This window comes from Drosophila santomea, chromosome 3R (genome assembly GCF_016746245.2).
Source record: "Drosophila santomea strain STO CAGO 1482 chromosome 3R, Prin_Dsan_1.1, whole genome shotgun sequence".
Lineage (NCBI taxonomy): Eukaryota > Metazoa > Arthropoda > Insecta > Diptera > Drosophilidae > Drosophila > Drosophila santomea.
The window spans coordinates 4,253,369-4,268,633 of record NC_053019.2 but is presented as its reverse complement, the minus strand read 5'-3'; the positions used below and the strand labels follow the sequence as shown (position 1 = coordinate 4,268,633).

The window sequence follows — 15,265 nt, the reverse complement described above, 5'->3', positions numbered from 1 at the left end:
TAGCCCGACTTTCATCATCGGCAGCATCAATATCAACAAGCGTGCAATATTTGTGGGCCCAAGCCAAGCTTTTATTTATGAAATGGAGAAATTACAAATACAAAAAAGAAGAGAAACAAAAAAAAAACAGGACAGGAGAACGAAGGACGAAGGATACTGGGGCAGTGTTTGCACACGATTTCATCAATGACACAGTGTCCATGGACCAGGGCTTTTCGGACCTTCACTCGTTTCCATCACTTTTCACGCGTTTCGTTTTTAATATTGATTTTCGTTCGCCTCGCGGCTTTGTCAGCCGTAAAGTGTGTCCCCTTTTCATCTCCACCTCGCTGACTGCTCGCTTTTCCGGACTTCATTTTCCCATTTTCAACGGCACAAAGTTGCTTAACCCGCGTGGCACATGAGACACAAGGCTTGTTTTCAACTTGTTAAACAATGTCGCTGCACTGCTCGTTTTGTGCACAGCTTAACGCGGTTTAATTAACACTTAAAGCAGTACTGGGATAAGTATTTTATTCATCCGCGGCTGGCAATCTAACTTAGATTCGGTCTCATTTATCATACGCCCAGCTGGCTGTTTAACAACTCCCTGGGCAATTTACTAGCCCGCCGACAGCCTCTCAACTTCATGCCCATTTAAACACTGAAGCCAAAAACTGCATGGAGCTACTTTAATTCTATTCAGCTGGTTTTCAAGCATCCTTGGCCCGCAATCACCCTGCTCCCCCTTAAGCCCACGAGCATAAACATGGCAGACCAACAACAAAAGCACAAAAAAGCTAAAAAACCCGCAGCAGAACCGACCAACAAAACTGTTTTTTCACCCCCACCCGGACAAACAATTCAGCAGCAGTAACGGGAAGCAAAAAATGAGAATCGAGGAATCGAGGCTATAGGAAACAAGAAGTCAAAAGCACTTACCTGATTGCAATACTTTTCGATTTTAAATTATTCCAACGTTGATTCATTTCATCGAGGCGACGCTGCAGCATAACCGCATCCTCTTGTGAGGTGAGCGAACCCAAAAGTTTGCGGCCTGTTCCATCGAGACGATCGTAAACCACACGATGGGTTTCAATTTCCGATTGTAGGTCCTAGAAAGAGCAAAAATAAAACGAAAGTGGAGCGTGAGTCGGAAAATGCTAATAAATGTGTGGGTTTGTATTCAGTAAGGGTATACCTAACCATTAAAGCTTTTCCATCAAAACTAACCTAGTATTTTTTCAAGCAAAACTCTGCTGAGCCCGAGCGAGTGACAAGTATGAAAGCTCTCCACCTGGCCAATTATTAACCGCATCTGTCCCAGTTGTTATTTTCGACCCCAACCATCCTTTTATCTGTCATATACTCTGTGTTTTTCCACATTTTTCCTTAACCCCTTGGAGCCGGTCGCATGTCAGATGGAATTTTGGTCCCCTGCTCAAAAAAAGGGCTTAAAATGTTGCTCGTTTTTGGTTCTGGTTGCTCGTTTTTGTATCGGTTGTGGATTTATTTTGGTTTCTACACAAGTTTTCTGAATACATGTATTGGAGAAATGTAGCACGTCGTCTCGTTTTGCAATTTCTTTGTCTGTACGTTTTCACTTACACTTCCATGCCAACTTAAGCGTTTATTTAATTGTATTTCAACTAATTTAATCAATCAATCAATCAATCACTTACGTTATATACCACATAAACTAATTAAAATTGGAATTAGGCGCTCGCACACAGCACATAAAATAATTGAAATGGTATTTCGAGACTTCATCCTGTGCATCCATTTCTACTTTCTCCTCTTTTCCAAAAATTCCCCAGCCGTTGTATGTGTGTGGGTGTTGTAAGTGAGTGTCTCTGCGTGTGTGTTTGCTAATTAAACCTTCATTAGGAAGCTCGTTGCCTTTGTTGCCAGTAAACAAAAACAAGAAAATTGAAGGCAAGAAATCCTAGCCAGCAAAAGGACGTAAAATTCGTCGGTCGCCTCAGTGTGTGTGTGCGGAATGAAGCTCCAATTAATTTGGCTTATGCATGTCACACACAAACACACAAGCACACAATCACGCATGCACGCACACGCACACACACAAACATCGCGATTCAATTAATGCGCAAAAATTGTTTATACGCCAATAGAGCGGAAATGGGGTAAACAAAAAAAGAAAGGGGCAGAAGAAAGGGGCAGCCCAGCACGAGGCATTTTTAATGAGCAGCAAGTGATGGATTTAAGGGGTATAAATGGGGACTGGGGACTGTGGATCACGATCGCGACACATGTGCCAAAGCCGATTAAATCAATTAAAACGAGAAAATGCCGGCGGGAAAATGGGAAAAGCGACAGCAAAGCGGCAGTTTCCAGCACGAGTGAACGCAGTTCCGGGTCATTATTGCGCCCCCTTGCGCCACGCCCTCTTTGGCCACAGCAGACCATCGAGTCTGCAGACCAACCCCACACCTTAGGCAGCCCCAACTAATGCCGCTAATTTGCGCGACGAAAGAACACAATTTCCTGCATGAGCAGATAGCTCTCTTTTATCGGGCTTACCTCTTTATTGGCGCGTTTCTGTGGCGGGAGTCTGTTATTTAGATGTCCCTTCCGCAAAAGAGAATGACGGACTCATAAGGGGGGGTCCATGTTAAGTAAACCAATCCAATTGGGGTCTTAATTATACTCTTTCAGTTTTGTAGTTTTTTATAATGGTGTATATATATTACTTTTGGATTCGGATGCCAACAGGGCACCAGAAGCTGTTCTGCCACTTAACCTACTGCCTCCTCTTGGTTTATTAATGGCAAACAAAAACGCGCACATTTTCGGTGCTCATGATCATGGAAGATGGTAAAAAAAGGGGCTTCTGACCACGACCATTAACCACGGCAAAAGGCTTCGTAGCTGCGGGCCAACAAATGCAGCTTATGGCTTTTATATGCCAACGGCTATAAATACACGTATGCGAGCATACTACTCGTATATGCTTTGCTGCCTTTCCGACGCGCTTTTGTTGGCTCATTTTTCACATTTCCGCTGCTTGTCCTTGCTAAGTCACGACATGGCAAGAACTAATACATCTACGAGAGCTTACGTGGGAGCCGCTATACGAGTTCGTATATATGCACTGCAAGTGACTGCATTTTGCAGTTTAAAGCGCCAATTAAGTAAATGCCATGCTCGGCTTGACCTGACCCCAAGCTCTCAGAAAAAAAGGAGGGGAAGATATGGCTGGTTAAAAATGCACGCCCACTTCCTGCTGCTGAATGGCAGCACTAACTAAGCTTCGCCATGGCTTATCCGCATAATTATGCCTTAGATGGGTTAATTTATGGCAGCAGCCATGAAACTGTGTTGAGTGGGCTTAAAGAGCCGGGAACTGCTGTTTGTTAATTTAAGTAAACCGCATAATTCCCCAAAAGGTCTTTAATCGAAATCGGAATTTCCACTACGGCTCCAGTGGAAATTTATTTGATTGAGCCACTCGAGACACTTCCTAAAATAATTTTTGCCATATAAATTCATAAGGATTATTTTATTATGCGCATCATTTCCGTTCCCCAATATGACGGAAAAAATGTCTGCATGAATTTGGCATCTTTTTTTTAAAGACGCAAAAATACCTACGGGTGTTGTTTGCCTTATTCCTCTTTTATTTTTGGTGGTGTTTTGTGTTTTGATTGTTTGCTGAGCAGAAGAAGAGAGACAGGCCATGTGAATAAAATAAAAATGCGTTTATAAGACGCCTCATAAATATATTAGAGGCACATAATAAACACATCACCAAGTGATGTCGGCCCACCAGTGACGAATGCTCGTCCTGGCCGGGCCAAGATACCTCCTCCCTGGAAAAAATACAGCCGCTGGGGGAAAACCTGTCAAGTGGTGCTCACAAGGGGCGTTCAAGCAATACTGACAGCCATAACCCAGCTCCCAGCTCCCAGCTCCCTGCTCCCTGCTCTCAGTTCCCATTTCCAAAACAAAATGACAGAAAATTTAAACAGGGCCCATCATCATCCTCATCCAGCTGCTGCTGCTGCTGCTGCTACTGCTGCTGCTGCTCTTGAAACTGCCATTGTAGCATTTTACATATTTTAGTCGGCCCGTGTTAACATCCGTGTAAATCCTTTATGACCAAACTCTGAGCCGTCAGCACCGAGCTGGAGTTACTGGATGACAAAGTTGGGGAACTGGAATTCGATTTGGCTGTATCAGGCAGTTTGGTTGCTCCCCACGTTGCTTATTTATTCGATTATGTTTATTCCTTGTTATATCATCTTGAGCGATGTGTCAAAGCAAATGTTCTATAAACATTTCTTTTGCCAGTTACGGGGGAATTCGGAATGATAAGGAAAGGGTGGGGAAAAGGAAGCTTTGTTTCCGGGTCAACTGGAAAATGTAAAACGGGAAAATGATGGGTTTAAGAGAATGCTGATGAGGGATTAATTTAAACCTTTTTATGCGGAAAGTGGTAGTTAAAATTTGTAAGCTTGTTTGATAAATTGAATAAACTTATTTATGTTTGATATATGTATATGGTGCTTCAGATATGATAAGGAACATGTTCACTTTGGAATGCCACAAAAAATGATATTTATAGTTGTGGACGGACTTCTGTATACAGGAAACGCTTTCTGTATATGTTTATTTTGTGGGGAAATGATATAGTTTCATTTATCTTATGTTCAGATTTTGAAAAGATTTTGTCATGAATGGCTCATAAGTTTCTTTGATGAAGTTTTGCGACCGCTCTGTTTAAACTCGAAAATATTTTTTCCCATTTCCTTTCACTTATCCCCTTCAAAACTTTGCTTTTGCTTACTTGTGCAAGTTTCATCCAAATATGACTAAGTTTCTGAGAGGCTTAAAGGAGCCAAACAAACGAGAAAGTTTGAATCGACGCAGGCACACCCACTATTTAAAAAAAACATTTATTTTACATGGTGTTTCAAAATAACTAGTGAGCAAGAGGCTATTGCATTATTCAATAAGATTTATATGTAATATGTAGATGTTTGATAGCTACATGTTTATTTCTAAAAGCCATATACCCCAACATTTTAACAACTGCCGAGTATTACAACTAATACTTGAGCCATCAAATGCAGACTGCAAAATCTGGAATCAGAAATGCATAAAGCCAAAGGCAACGATCAAGAAGAGAGGGGAGTTGTATAGAGCAGCTGGAATATGAGCTCCAATTTATCCGCATGCAATATTAACTTGGCTGCACTTGGCTTTGACTTATCTGCAGAGTTTACGCTGCACTGAACAAATAGACAGGACTCGGGACTCAGCACATACATACATCGGTACTCACACATGCGATTGTGTATAATCAGGTAACAAACCTGGTTAGCAAGCGGTGGTTGCCACAGACTCCTGGCCAACAAGATTCGAGGTGGAATCGATATGGCGACGGTCTATCTCCCAGCTGTCCCCCGAAAGCTGCTGACAGCAAACGCCAAAAGGATTCGGGGAAAAGAACAAAAACCCCACTAAACCAAAACCGAAGTTAAATGCTCTGGGTTTCCCTGGCTGCATGACTATCTCTTCTCGACCAAACTTTTGTGGCTCCTGCCAGTGGTAGTACGGTAGTACCATATTATTAGACACCCACATATGCGGAACAGGGTGGGCTTTGAGGCCACTATCCACTATCCTGCAAGTACAACCCTGCTCTAAAGCCGAGTCCTTTTGTGTCAGCTTTAATTCACTTCTGGACGCAGAGGGCTGCCGAATTTCCCTTTACCTACTCATTTTTTATCCTCCCCTGCGCTTATAATCCTTTTTGTCTGTTCCCGGACTCTGTAGGCGGCTCAAGTTTACGGCTTGGGGGTTTGGTTCTCCAGGTTTTCTCCCAGTTCCGTAGGTTTTTCCCCTTTCCCCAAACAATTTCCGTTTTTTTTTTAGGTTTTTTGGTGACCTGTGATACGTTTATTGTTTCTGCTGCTCGTCCTGCCGGCTCATTGCTGCTGTTTCTTTTTATGTCAGGCTTTGTATTTCGTATGCAAAGCATCTTTTTCAGCTCGTTATGCGCTTGGGGATCTGCTGCCTCAACTGTCATCCTTTTGGGTTTTTATATGCAAACGGAATAGCAGCACTAAAATGAATCGGCTTAAATCAACTTTCAGAATGTTTTGCAAACATATTTCAATAAAATTAATCCAAAAGTTGTTGTATTCCATATTCCTTAAAAGTTCTGCTTTGCATTTCACACCTGTTCGTTCAGCCTGGAAGCTTATTCTCATTGTGAGAGTTATCTTTGTCATTGTTTAATATTGTGAGCGGGTTTTCTTTGTAGCTTTCATTTGGATCTTATTTTCATCTTGGTCACAGTCTCAGTGCGTGTCAGACTGTTAAGCTTCCCCAGCGGTTGCCTCCATCTACATATTGTTACTCCTGTTTTTCTGCCCTTCTAGGCGGCAAAAAATATATAACAGCGACACAAAAACCTTTTGCCATTATTTCGTGAGCTTTGCACGTACACTCGGCCACCTTTTTGTCCTGTGGGTTGCAGGTAGGCACTGTTTTCCCATTGCCCCCAGACTTGACACGCCCCCTGCACTGGCTATTAACCCAAATCCCCCGAGTGGCAGTTGTTGTGTTTGAGCTTCGTTGACTTTAGCGGAAAGTTCAACGTTCAGTCATAAATAAAAAACACAAATTCTTCTGCGTTTCTGTTCTTTTTTGAAAATGCATATTAATCATACGCCACGTTTGCCCACCCGCATTTCAATTGGCCGCAGATGACATTTTTCTCTGTGCTGTTTCCTTTTATTCGCGCTCGTTTTTCAATCCTATTAATTAATTTAAAATAGTTGCTGCAAATCCCGCAATTTATGTTAGCAATTCATTAAGTGCCCGAAATAAATTTGAGAATGCAAGAGTATGTAAATTAAACGTCGGTGAAAACACATTTTAATTAAGAAGGCGTTGGCGAACGTGAAATATGCTTTTCCCAACTGCTATATTATTTATTACATAAAAAATGTTGAACGTTTTAAATAAAATGCCTTTAATGACACTAAAAAATGCTGAATAGTTATGCGAGTTTAAACATTTCAAGCGAAAATGTACATAAGCTTTTGACAAAAAGTAGTGTTTATATACATATGGCAATATTTTCACAATATGTTGTTTATCCTTTGGCCTCACATTCATTTTATAATACTAGGTTATTGGGTCAGCTTTAAATATATATTTATTTATACGAATGTGATGTCTTTCAAATTTATTTTGCAGAGCTAAATACATGTTTAAGTTACATGTTTTCCTTTGATTTAACATGTTTTTAAACAGTTTTAGTTCGTTTTATCTCTGGAAAATACTTAATAAACATTTTTGGCTGCCAACAGTGACCCAAATAATTTTCCAGCGCCCTAAATGAAGCTTTCTCCTGAATTTGCTCCTCTAACAAAGTAAGCCTTCGAGTTTACCCCGCTTTTCAAAACCGTCAAACTTGCAGCCTTGGCAAACAATGCAAATTCACTGCGATTTAGATGTGCAAATATGTAAATTTGGATTTTATAGAGAGCAGGGACTTCGCGGACGCCAAAACGGAACTCTGTTTGCCAACGAAATTTGCTCGCCACGTTAACGAATATTTAGCAGGGCTAACAAAGGGCTCCACAGTTGGCACATTGGCCAAGTTGGCAACGCTCTGCAAGCTGCTATTTGCCGCAGCATCAAAAAAAAATGCATACGTAGCGAAATCAACAGAAACGGAGAAATAGAGGCAGCAGAGACATCCTGGCCAAATGGAATGACATTTGCATTGAGCATTTGAAGTGTCTAAGTTTGGTTTCAGCAATTGCAGGTCTTCTGTTTTAGTTTGGTTTTTGCATAGCAAACGAGCATCTGGAAAAAATGTCATTAAAATTCATAAAGAAAAGCAAAGTAAATGCAAAGAACTCGCCAAAAATAAATGCTAGGCGGGCATGCCGCACGGAAAATAAATTGAAATAAAATTTACGTAAATAAAATTTCTGTGGCGGCGCTATAATTGCGCAACTGTGGCGCATCCTTCTCATCCTTGCCGCGATAATAAAATTCCGCAAGACATGACTTTGCCCAAAATAAAAATCGCAAGCCCAGCAAAACGACAAAAAAACAAGCTGAAATAATTGAGAAATTTTTGCAGTGGGCGTTGGGCCAAATGTGAAAATTGCTCTGCATATCCATACGTTTGGTTCGAGATTGTGTGAGTGTTTTATTCTGGGGCAAACATTCCACATATGCGAGTATCTGCTCGTAATCCTTGGCAAATTAGGATTTAATGAATGTTATCCCGCGACTTTGCCTAAAGTCCCAGAATTTAAACATGCAAAGGACTTTAAAATGTGCACAGAGGAATTCAATTGAAAACAACAATTATTTAAGTATCTGAAAAGCTTTTATCATAATAACTGGAAAGAAGAACTGGAATAAAGGGATACAAATTATGCATGCATCTTGTTTCTTTAACTTTGATTGTTCTGAAAATTAAGGACAAGAAAATTGTTATCATTCCATTCCATGCCTTTTTAGGATTAGGATTTAGGATTTTGTTTGAATGCATTTCAACAGTATTTAACCGGTCTTTCAAATCTTCAATTTTCTCTGCCAAACTCAGCCCCAATACATTGCGTTTAACCCCACTTGAAGTCGAATTCGTGGTTTCTTGTGTCACTGTAGACCCCCAAAAAGTAAGCTCCAAAAACTGCACAGACAGCAAGTTTAATTTGTTTATTAAAACTTAAACGAGCTTTGTGTGCTCGGCGGCCTGAATGGGGTGGAAATGGGGTGGTTATGTGGGCCAAAGGGACCTGAGTTGGAAGAGTTGAACTGGAGGAGGGGTTCGTCTCCAGTTAGTTGGCCTGGTAAACTGGTAAACTCATCATCAGCTGAGCGATGAAATGGCGACGACGACGACACTTTTTAAACTACTTTAACTTGGCTGTTCCGAGTCTGATTCGCTTATTCAGATATTTTCCTCCGGCAGCTAACCCCTTGAGCTCTCGTTCTTGCCCTGATTTGACCTATGTAAACTGAAACTCATATGGTGTCTGCTGTTTAAGCAGTTTGTCTGGGTTTTTCATTTTCATGCAGAGCGGCTCAGCACCGTGAAAGTTTGCATACGATGAAATCTGTTGGGGACTTTTCAAATTAGTCGTAATAAATAATTAAGCATATCACATGCATATTATGTTTGCCGAGAGGGGGTCCTGCTGGCAAATTGCAGTTTGTATTTGCAGGAACTTCTTCTGTAAGCAGGCAAAACTTTTTGCGGTTGGGTAACTTATTTGAGGCGGACAAATGAGGCTGAGAAAACAGAAGTTGGTAATAAGGAAGGCGTTATCAGCCCACAAAATGCAAAATAATGAAGAAAACTTTAGTAACGTGTAATAGAACATTTAATAGGTATGGTAATGAAAGGGAAAGAAAATAGTAAATATCCAGCGTAACATTGCAGTTACACACAGTTATTTAAAATTTCCCTATTCAATGACACCAGCTAACGAAGGATGTAAACGTTTGCGGAATGATGGAAACCAACTTAAATGGCCAAAGCCAAAGGATCACAGAACAAACTGAGCAGGAAAGTAGCCAGAATTGACCACATTTTAACTGGCTTCGTGATGAAGATGATGGCAAAGTCACGTAGTGGCAGCAGTGAGTGCCACATTAAGTAGCATGCAAACAGCAGCTGCAGCAGCAGGATGTCAAGGGAAGGACAATAACAGATATTGAAAGCTGGCCCAGGACACAGGGCACAGGACACAGACCCAGGAGACGGATGTAAGAGACAGGAGGGAAACTGAACAGAATACTTAGCCCAAGGGAAAATCGAATGCAACTAGTTGGAGTCAGGATATCAGAGCCAGTCACTTAGTTTGTCCCTCTATTTGACCAGAAAGAAATAAAAAGGCAATGCAAAACGCAACAAAACAAAGCACCCGAAAACATTTCAATTTTCCTGACGACTGCCAGACCAAATAATAAAAATCAACCATGGTCAAGTGAGCAAATTGGCCAAATGAAAACGATGTAATGAACTAAAGTGCATGAGCCAATGAAGGAAAGGTCCAGTGTAAAGGCCAAAAGGAAACACCAATCGATGCATACTCAATAAAGAAATAAAAAAGAAACCACTGAAGAAGGGAGAGGATTTTGTTTACAGGATGGGAGATGGTTACCCAGTGAATTGATAGGTGGAGATGAAAAGAACAACGTTCTATTTGCTAAATGGGTCGTAACCTGTCAACGTATCAGGATCAACGTATTACAAACTAGAATCTCAATTAAGGACCTTTGAGGATAAGTTGTAAATAGAAATCTTAATTTCTGTTGTATTTAAACTCATTAAAGCTTATTTCGCTTTTTGTTTAAGCTTGTCAGTTTCAGAAAGTCAAACAAACGGTAAGCCATTAATAAAAAGCACTTAACATTTAGTTTAAATTTCAATTATTAACTAAAGAAATAATGCACAATAGAAGGGTCATTAGCCATGGCCTGCGGTGCCTTTTTTTTTTTTAATATTTAGTTTTATTAAAGCGACGAATCCGTACATGCAGTACTAGTACCATAACATTGCAATTAAACATATAAATAATGTAACCAAACCTGCGGTCCCTGTTCGCGGAATTATTTTTTGTGTCAATTAAATGCCATAACAATATTTTCATAGCATACTTGTCTAGGCGGTCAGTTATCAAATATATACGGCACATTAAACTCTCGTTAATTTGTTTTTATACCGTCAGAAACTCATTTAAAGGTTTGCGGATTTGCATATGGCAATATAATTTATTAATTACCCGCATGCAATTACGATTTTGCGCACAATTAATTTGAATTCTTTGTTCTCAATTGTTTTTCCCTGCGCTTTTTTAGACACGCTTCCGGCGAATAAAACTCCTGTTGCGCTGACCATGTGTGAGTTTTGTAATTTGCTCTCTTACATTTTATTTTATTTTGCATTTTAAATATATTTACGCTGCTTCACATAATCGTTTTTACCCATTTTTTTTATTTTTCTGCCTCTTTGTTTGCTCCCAAAGCTGCATTCGCTTTGCATAACTAATTAAAGTTTGTTGGCGCTTTTCATGCGCCATTTCTCAGTTTTGCGTGAAGCAGCAGGGGCAGCGGGATAAAGGAAAAGCCAGCCAGAAATTATTATGACATGGAAAAGGCGTTAGCCCCACTCAACGCCACGCCCACCCACAGTGTTTTCCAAAGTTGAAAGCCAGAGTAAGTAAAATAGGAGAGATACTGACTGACATTAATTAGAAGCTACTGCTGCCAGCTATATAGGTTGGCATTATGTTCTTGTACTTCCTCCACAAACTGCAGCTGAGGCTGTCCACTCATTGCAAAAGTGCACCGAAATATTTCCGAAGTGTTAAATAGAAAGTTGAACATAAAATTAATAGAGTAAAAGCAAATTTAAAGAATATTATAATATATAAGCATATTTATTTGAATAAGAAAACACATTGTTCTTTAAACCATCATCATCATCATAAAAGAAACCAGTGCACTGACGTGTGCAACGTCAAATTGCTACACTTATGCATAAAAACAGTCAACCGCTCATATTCAATATTAGCAGGCAACCCAATTCATTCACCCACTTGTAGGAAAAAGTTCACCTGGGCATCCTGCAAATGACCCAGCGAACACACGTAGAAAAAATGGAGAAAACTTTCAACAAATTACCAACGTACAGTAAATGAAACTTTCCGCTGGAGGAACTTTTTGTGAGAAACACACACGACACAGACACCCCTGTACTTATGTACACACACTTTTGGGACTGCCACACGTGAGTGCAATTATGTAATACAAATAGGTAATGAAAGTTTCACACAACCCCAACCCACTTTCCCACCTCTCATCTGGCATACAATTCTAAAAAGAAGGGCAGGGCACATCAGCCTGGTCAAGCGTATAAAACAGTTAACAAAAAATGCCTGCAAGGGCTTAGTAATTAAATTTATTGAAATAAATTGTCGCTGGCTGGCCCCGAAGAGCGACTTAACTTTTAATGAAATGGGTGCATAATGAAACTGAGTAAATAATGGCAGGGGGACCTAAAACAAGGAGGAGCAAAAGGGAGCCAAGCTGGGCAGCGCAAAATCCCGTTCTCGCGGAAAAACAGCACGAAAAATTCCGCATTTTGTAATGCGTTATGAACGAGGGCAAACAATTCTAATGTATACTCGGTGGTGGGGTGTTTTCTCACCCCCTCTATAAGCATGGCATTTCCCCCCTTAGCCACACTGCCACTGCAGTGTTCTTGCTTTACCTAATGGCGTTGAAGCAAAAACGGCATGCACCGGGCACCAACTATGTTGCCCCTTTCCACTGAACGCGGGCATAATGGAATAGAATAAAATAAGATATTGAAAAAATGTGTTATTGTAGCTGGCATTTGGTGTCAAGAGAGAGAAAGCGGTTATATGTTTGTGGGTGCTATAGCCACAGTCCACATTAAGAGTGTGTGTTAAACCTAGTTGAACAAAGTGACGACAATGGCTCGACAAATATGTTCCCAAAGATTCATTTTTGATTGCTCACTAACCTAATGGTTATGACTTGAAATTCCAAACCTAATTTAATTTAGTAAAATATAACACTACTTCGATTTAGTAGAATAGGGGATTTGATCATCTCCGAGCACGTTTAAAGCAACAACATACCACAAATTAAAAAGTAAACTTCTGGTTTCACCCCTCTTCTGACATAATGAAAATAAATCAGTGACAAAATGCGAACCTCTGTCAACTTTTTTTCCAAGTTAATTTACAAGTATAAAAAGTAACACACTTCCGAAAAGTAAACAATAAACTGGAAAGGCAATAACGACAAACAAAGCCGACATACAGACCATAAAAAAAAAGCAAAAAAGAGGCCCATGAACGGGCATATACGCACATTAATAAAGTTGGTAACTTGCGGTTAACTTTACCCGTGAGTGTGCTTAAGTATTATAAACAACCGACAACAACGACTACTGGACTGAGAAACATTTCCGACAGGCACCGCAAGAAGTATGCAACACGCACCGAGGCAATAAACCAAATTCAACCGCATGAGGAGGAGATGGCGGTATAGAAAAGTTTACGCAGCAAATTGCAAACTGATTTAAAATTAAGCAGAATTATTTGGCACAACCTGGAAAAAGAGGGAGACTCAGCCGAACACACGTAGCACAAATGAGCGTCATCAATCAAGTAAAAGTTGGAGGAGGAAAACCCAGATGTTTCAGCCAAGGATAAAGGATAAGCAGCTAAGTTAATTCCAAGGAGGCGGAAGTGTAATGGCGTGCTCCTGATTTCTTACTGATTTCCCATTCTGGGCCAGAGGAGAAAATGTCTCAGATGCTGCAGTTGGAACAACTTACCCAATAAGTGTAAGAGTTTCCCACAGCCATACAAATCGGGCAATCAATTATGTTAATAAAAAACAATAAACAAATTACGAAAATGGCCAGACTTTCTTTGATTCAATGTGGCCTACTTGTTGTGTTCGGCAGTGATGGTAAGAAGTATATTTCTCATGATCCCACTAAGCGATAAAGTTGCTTTCCCTAAGTATTTTGCTCTACAAAACATAAGCAACGACCACAAATTTAAGAAAAACTTTAGTCCCCTTCTAGTTTGTCAACTGCATCTTTACCGGATCCCCGACCAATTCCCCCAGGACTCCAGCAGCTGCTCCAACTGACTATTTATATCGCAATTGCCTGTCTACTTGTCCTGCCACTTTGCTCTTTTTCTCTTCCTGGCTAATAAGAGTTTTTGCCTTTCCTTTTGGCCGATAACTTTTCTCGGCACCGTGGCCAAGTTTAGTTTATTTATTTGAAAATGATTTAGCCAGAGAGGGAACTTCAGGTACCTTGAAGTTTAATCACTTACACGCTATCATCCTCAGCAAGGCTTTTAAGTTGACGGTAAACGTCATCAGCTGGGAGTGGAAACTTTGCTCTTTTCCTAGATTTAGGCCTTCACAAAATTTGCTCAACAGTCAATACAATGTTAGGCACACTTGTGAGGTAATTTAATCAAAACAGCTCTGTTAAATGTATCAATTAGGCGGAATTATCTTCATATGAAATATATAAAGAGTCATTGTAGACCAGAAAGAGTAACCTGATTCTCAGTTGGAGATTTTTCTTTAAACGTCCCTTAACATTTTCCTTAAAGCCAACACTCCGTGCCTGAAATCTTGTCACCGTTCTAACGCGCATTTAAGTGGGCTAGTTACTCACTTACTCACCAGGGAAGTGTGTCTGAAATCAAAGTTAAGCTTGTGCCAGATGAAGTCGACAAGACCACGAGCTTAATGTGATGCGGTTAGGAAAAGGTCGCTGGGATTTGCCACACCAAAGCCTTGGCAAACTTTCCGACTCCATTCCTTTTTTGGACGCCACTACTTTTCCATCGCCACGAAAAGCGGATCAAATCAAGGCATGCCTAGCTCAGATATACACTCCGCAATGCTAAGTCAAAAATCTAGTTGGCAAATACTTTTGGGGACAATGTGCGTTGTGGGAGGATAATCCGCCCAAAAGCAGACTACGAAGCATACGCGACAATCAACATGCCAACATGTGTTGTCTTGCTCGCACTCTTCCCTCCCAAGAATTATGCTTATAAGTTATAACTTTTACGTCTAGTGAAGAGAGCTCCGCCCAGAATCTTGAGACCCGGGGCGCTTCATTATTTGCACAATAGTTTTGTGAAATAAATTTCACCAACTTGCTGTTTATTGTTATGCAGAGAGTCTGTAGCTGCCTCATAACTTGTTATTGTCGCTGTTAACAACATGTTGTATCTGCCAGATACTTTCTGCGTGTCTGTCTGCGTATTGCGTGATTCTCCGCTCATTCATTTTTGTGCTTTGGGTAATTTGTCATTGTTGGCAGCAGATACATGTTGTTTCTATGTGGACTGGAGAATTTCTTCCCCTCCCACACAAACCCAATTGTCTGTGTGAGATTTAGTCCAACACCTCTCGACTTAAGCCTGCCGCCTCGTCTTCAAAATTTATGTGTCTTGCACTCGTCGCCTATTTAATCGCCTTTAAATATGATTTAGTATCGTGAAAAGTGTAAAGCAGTTGAAACCACTGAATTATTGCAGAGAGCTGGCTATAAGAAGTCGCACCATATAGTTTATAGTCAAAGTTTTTATGGACCACAGTCCATTACGAAAGTTGGGTAAATGTTTTACAGCTGTGGTATCTCCTAACCGTTGGGTTTGGGTCCCGTAAGCCCATAGATAAACATATAATTTTCATTATTCCAAGTTGCAAT

At 40.5% G+C, this 15,265-nt stretch overlaps 1 protein-coding gene across 20 annotated transcripts in view; it reads right to left on the bottom strand.

Annotated features, from left to right (window-relative positions):
- LOC120451087 (dystrophin) overlaps positions 1 to 15,265 on the bottom strand; it is a 142,975-nt gene that overhangs the window by 40,749 nt on the left and 86,961 nt on the right. For all 20 annotated transcript variants that reach the window (XM_039634456.2, XM_039634455.2, XM_039634458.2 and 17 more), the window contains one exon: positions 922 to 1,094. In XM_039634456.2, the coding sequence (XP_039490390.2) occupies positions 922 to 1,094 (173 nt within the window). The remainder of the gene's footprint in view (positions 1 to 921; positions 1,095 to 15,265) is intronic.